This window comes from Solea senegalensis, linkage group LG19, assembly GCF_019176455.1.
Source record: "Solea senegalensis isolate Sse05_10M linkage group LG19, IFAPA_SoseM_1, whole genome shotgun sequence".
Lineage (NCBI taxonomy): Eukaryota > Metazoa > Chordata > Actinopteri > Pleuronectiformes > Soleidae > Solea > Solea senegalensis.
This window is the reverse complement of record NC_058038.1, coordinates 12693271-12699393: the sequence shown is the minus strand read 5'-3', so window position 1 is coordinate 12699393 and position 6123 is coordinate 12693271. Positions and strand designations below refer to the sequence as shown.

The 6123-nt window shown below is 37.3% G+C and overlaps 1 protein-coding gene across 1 annotated transcript; it reads right to left on the bottom strand.

Moving 5' to 3' along the window:
- Positions 1-2074: 2074 nt before the first annotated feature.
- Positions 2075-4915, bottom strand: LOC122785118 (methionine-R-sulfoxide reductase B1-A-like). The gene is made up of 4 exons (XM_044050753.1): positions 4787-4915; positions 3250-3392; positions 2877-2991; positions 2075-2561 (listed from the first exon to the last, which is right to left on the bottom strand). Exons 1-4 carry the CDS (start codon positions 4839-4841, stop codon positions 2542-2544), a joined length of 333 nt encoding a protein of 110 aa, XP_043906688.1. The 5' UTR covers positions 4842-4915; the 3' UTR covers positions 2075-2541.
- Positions 4916-6123: the final 1208 nt, after the last annotated feature.

The following is a 6123-nucleotide window of genomic DNA, read 5'->3' as shown; positions in this document are numbered from 1 at the left end:
CCCGTAAACATCCACATTCAAGCAGCAGGCTCACATCATTTCAAATTAAAACAAGATGTCCCGGGAATGAGTTGGTGGGACACATGTGTTTGGTCGGATCTCAAGGCTTGGCCTTTGGGGCTGCTGAAGGCTTTGGATTTGTAGTGGTTTAATGTAATTAAGGATGATGTTTGTAGTATGAGCCCCAGAGGTCAGTAGAATAAAAGTGGGGTCTGTCTTCTGATTCCATCAAAGGATTACCACTTCCTTCTTCCTGTTTACTTCCTCTTGGCCATACAGCTGTGCTTGGAAACCAACAACAAAAAAGAGTGTTCCTGCAGATAGCAAATGTTAATTAGCCCTGTGCTCTGAGCCATTTCCTCTTTGTCTTCATCTCTCATTCTCACATTTAGTTTATCTGCATATTTCTGTCTCTCTCTCTGTGTCTGTTTGTGGGTTTGTTGCTCATCATCGCTTCTCAAACTCTCCCCGTTTCCTCATCCAGATTTTGACCCCCCGAGGAAAGTTAAGTCTGTGTGCCAGCTGCGTGATGGTAAAACACAGAATGCACAACAACACAACAATGTCTAATGGGTCACATGGAAACTTTTACTCAATTAATGAAGAGCTTGAGGTGAGACAGCATTGGAGCGAAGATAAAATTACTGTTAAAAAAAAAAAGGTTACGGTCTACTGTGAATCATTTAGGAGGAGTTATTGGCAGAAACTGAACATACTCATGAGTGTGTTTATAAAAGGTGTACAATCCATCCATCCATCATCAGATCATAGAAGTGTACAATTAAAATAAAATGTGTTTAGTGTGCGTAGCCTTACAATCTTTTCCCTACAGAGGTAGCCATCTTACCACTGTTTCTACAGCAACTCAATGGACAAAACTGTTGATATGTGCATTTCACTCAAGGAGTGCTCCATTTTTGTTTACAATCTGCATTCTCACCATTAGATGTCACTAATTCCTCCACACTGGACCTTTAAATACATGACACAAACGCACATTGTGCTCACACTTATACGACAGGTACTCCGACTGAAGTGTGCCTTTGAAGTCATAATCACTATCCCATCAAATGAATAAAACTGTGCTGTGAGCATTACAATCTATGGATGTTTGCACTTCCTGTCTTAATCCACTGCCTCACATTGAAGCTTTTCATCTTCAGCTCTGATCTTTCAGGCTTTGAAACAAGCATCTCCACACCTGCTCATCGCCGTCACTGGAGCTGTTAAACATTCTCCGCTCCCCCTGCATCATCCCTTTGTTTAGAATTCCACCACTCCGTGGGCAACGACATGGCTTGTCAAATTTACAAGAAAACCTCAGGTATGTTTAACTATAACTTAAAGTCACTCTTGTAACCTTTACCTCTGAAACACTGATGGCAGCTCTGAGGAATTATTTGCAAAAAGCAATACACTGATTAAAAGTGGAAGGTGAATTTACAGTTAACAACATAAAGTGAGTAAAATAACTGGTCCTGCAGCACGAGTCTGTCTGGGATCACAAGAAGAAACATGGGACACAGTAATACATCCAAGATCTTCTAGAGACAAATGTGTCTACAAGAACAAAGGGATCTGTTTCTGTGACAGCACAGAAAAAAACAAACATTCAAAGCATTTTGTGTTACTGATAAATATCCATTGCATTATTTATGAAAGCATATTAATTAGTCATTTTGCACCTAGATCTTTTGGACTGTACATATTTATTATTTGTGTTCACGGTGCTGTAATTGCAAAGTTGTTAACATGAGCCCATAGATATGTTTTAAGTGCAGATAGCACCCTCAACTGATGGAAACATGGAACTGCACTTTTGAAGAACAAATTGAATTCTCTTATCTACATTCACCTACATTTAGGGTATTTTATTTATTTGCCAGCTATAAAGTCAATCATGTCATATTTAAAATGAAGAATGATGACAGGTGCTATATCCCTGCAAAAACATCATTATATAGAGACAAAAGGAGAAAAAGGTGACTGGATTTTCAACATTCATTTCTTCAGAAAAACAGTTATATTACCATCTTGATGTTTAGTCTTTGACAAAAATATAACAAACTGAATATAAAGAGAAAATATTTTTTATTTGATATTCATTGCAGTTCTTTGCATTTCAGTCATGTGGATTTGTTTCTACTTGTACAGCGACCTTGGGTTTCATGAAAGGCGCTTTATAAATCAAAGTTATTATTATTATTGTGTACCATTTACATAAAGCTCATCAGGTGTACTGAAAAAAGTGGCAGCCAACTGTGATATTATTGCTATTAAAAATATTATATTTAAAGAAAATACAATTTATTTGTAGTTTTTTTCCTGCACTTAGCTGTTCAATAAGTAGGTATTGATTGCATAAATAGTTGATGCCAAGACCAGTCGTCTATTTTGACTGTCCAGTGAAGCCACCATCCATCAGAGGTCTGGTGCTCCCAGACTGGGCTTTGTCCCAGAACTCCTCATACACTGACCGCACTGTGAGCAGCACTAAGAAACGTCTACAGGTCCAACAACACGTCCTCCTTCCAGCTCACTCTACTGTCCATCAACCTTATCTGGGGAGAGCAAAGAGACACACATTTGGATGGGAACAGTTTGTTGATGAAAGAATGTGGGTAGAATGCAATAGCAAACAAAACGCATCTACATCTGCTGGTGCTTTACATCGTTTGGGGCACATACAAAAGCTTTACATAATCTTCAAACAATACAAAAAATGTTTAACTTAAATAAAATCTGTGTTTAATTACACAAAAGAGGGTAAATAACTAGTGCTGGAGGCTTCACTGCTACACTGACGTTCTGTTCGCTCCATAAGAATATAATCTGTAATGAAAATTGTGGCTGCACAAATCTACGTTGGATTTTACCTTTAGGGACGAACTTCAGTGAGCTGCTGAATATTCAGAAGCGGGACAACCCTTTGCCTGGCCCGTCATTCACAAACTCGTGGCCCAGTCCATTTTCACACTTCCCACACCGCACCTGGAGCACCATATCATAAATATGAATGAGCACTTTGGGTATCTCCACATTCATTCATTCATTTACCAACTTTTTTCTCACTGTCATGACTGGTGTCTATCTGTTTACTTAAAATCATTTTTTTTCTCAATGCAATTTGCACTGTTGCTCCTTTATTTGTACATTATGTGCTAGTTTTAAGCTTTTAACTATGACTGCCCCACAAGTTTATGAATACAACTCTGTGTTCTCTGACAGATTGAAGGTGAGTGGTGGTACCTTGTAAGCGTTTGGTCTCTCCTTATGTTTGGACACACTGTCCTCATGTACGGTCTCAGTGAAGGCCGGCCAGGGAGAGGAGTGCTCATACTTTGAGTGGCTCGAGAAAAGCTGGTTTTCACACTTGGCACAAACGTAAATTCCTGAGGAGTTAAGTGCGGGAGAACAATTTAAATACAGACCTTAGAATAAATTGTTCAAAGCAACAACTATGTTGTGTTGGCGTTTATTTATTATAGAATGCTGTGGTAGTGCTTGAGACCTGTGATCTCGGACACATTTGATTTGGTCAGGACCAAAACTGAATCATTGTAAGAAACACTGCTGTGAAACAGCATCGAAATGAAAGAATTTCAAATCAGTCGACAATGTTAATTATCATGCAATATAAAAGCAACTATATATGCAAACATTTAGATGTATTTTAAAATAAAATACCAAATACAGCAGTCACACCCTGTATCAAAATACACTACTGTATTTTTGGATTTTCAAAATACCAAAAATACTCACATTTAAGGAACTCTTCCTTAAGTATTTATTTACTTTCTTGGTGTTCAGTAACAGATGAAGCCCACAGTGACACAGCAAACATACCAAATGGATGATCGGACTACACTAATGGTGTGTTTCATCACAGTACAGTTGCATAATTTATTCTACAGCTGAAACTGTCAAAAACAGGTAATCTTATTTAAAAGTAACATCCTATTATCATCCAGTACAATAATTAGTTAGAATGACATGAGGAAGTGAGCCTGTCAAGTTGTACACACCATAGCTGTTTAGAAGAAAAAAAGTATTATAACTTTAATCACTAAATGGAGAACAAATAAATGAATACATTTAAAAAAGGGTAACTCAAGTGCGGTCACTGTGCCGCTATGTTTGACTTTACAAAGTACAGGCAAATTTAAGTAGGCACCAAACACCATGACGTCTGAATCTGCTGCAGCACCTCACGTATGTATTCTTATGGTTTCATCATGTTGTTTAAAAAAAAAATGTTTAATTACATGTATTTCACAGTCTTTTATAAATACATGACATTGAAGTGTTTCGATACAATACATGAAGATGATTGATGATGATTTTTGTCATCTCAATAAAATACAAATAATAAATAAAAAAGAAAATAAATAATATTTAAACAAATGTATCAGAAATACTGCCCATGCCTGGATACACGTTTGGTACAGTCCAGGGTTACGTCCTAGAGTAGTTTATCCGCCGCGGTTGCTTTACACAATACACACGCTGTTTGGTAACAGTTATGCAACAGAAACATGGTTACAAACTTAAACAAACTTAATTTCACGCGCAGTACATTTTTCTACACCTACGACAAAAATATTTTAAACGTTTGGTTAACACTCAAAAACAATAGCAACAACAGAGTAGTCCTACTATCAACGATGACTATAATGTTATTGTTCGTCACAGGTGACTAGCTAGTTATCGTTATCTCTTCTATATTAAAAGACACGCATGTGCCGAATTTTGTAACAAAGTACAAGGAATAAAGTTGTGAAGTTACCTGGTTTGAAGTGGTTTTTAAAAACTTCTCCACGGGAAAATGAACAAAACGACATTTCTTCACTTTCAACTACGTTTTCTACGACTAGCGTGTGCTATAAGGCTGGGAAGGAAAACAATAATTACACTTCCGGTTTAGCCTGCTTTTCAAAATAAAATCCCTATTTGAAGTTTGCGTTCATCAAACACAATTAGCTGTGTCCCTTGCACTGAAGCCATTATGTCAGTTAAAAAACAGCAACAACACATTTAAAGACTTAGATATGTATATTGATATGACTGAATTTATAAAACTCTAGTTACTGTAAAACACAATCCTCTATGATGTCTGACAGTTTAAGTATTTAAGTCAGAACAACTCTGTCCCACTAATTATCAGCTCTATTCCATAGAAATTACATATTAAAATTCCACATCTGTACCTTTTTCACACACCTGCAAAATTATCAATTTATTGTGAGAAAAGAAAGGGCACCTGCAATTCAATTTTTGTTTATGTGATTGTCCACAAATGATTATTCACAACATGTTTGGGAATAAACCATTTGTTCAATCATTTATAGCTGTATCATCCAGCAGTTGAATGGTCAGTCTAACAGTGCTTACAAAAGGGGTGGGTCAAAGCTGATCTGACAGTTGGTCTTTAAGGAATAAACAAAGTCCCAGAGGACCTATACTGGATGCTTATTCCTTAAGCTTGAAAAATAAATCTGGAATATATCTTACCCTGAAGATGATTAATAATGGTTAAAAATGTGAAGTGAAGATGAATTTAATGAATTTCCATTGTTCGTTCAAACTGCTAATGTGTAACTTGCTTCCATCTCATTTGCAGTTACTGCATCTTCATTAACCAACAGTGGTGTGAGTGGAGAAAATGTGCTGCAGGAGACTTCAACACCAGAGAAGGCTGACTGGGGAACAGCAGAGGTCCCAGGCTCCTGTAAATCTAGTGCAGATACAGAAACCAGTGGTGCGAACTATTGCTTATTTCAGAAAGAATAAAATGGAGCAGGAGGAACTTGGGTATTACAGTCATACATCCTGAAGTTGTGAAACTTGAACAAGATCAGCCTGAGATGTGATAAAAAAAGAACTGCTTATTCTAAGGCTATTCACAGCCACTATCTTCAGCCATCTCTGCAGACTTGTGGAAAAAGGTCGTCTTTGTGTGTTTTATTCTTGCAAGAAGGAACAAGTAACACAGAGTATTAAAGCAAGCATAAAAGGTGAGTCACAGTGGGGCTTATATTGGCTGGAACATCCCTGTTTCTGCCCAGCAACATCATGAAGCGCAAATAGTTAGACAGTGTGTGAGTATCTGGTTGTACCAGACAC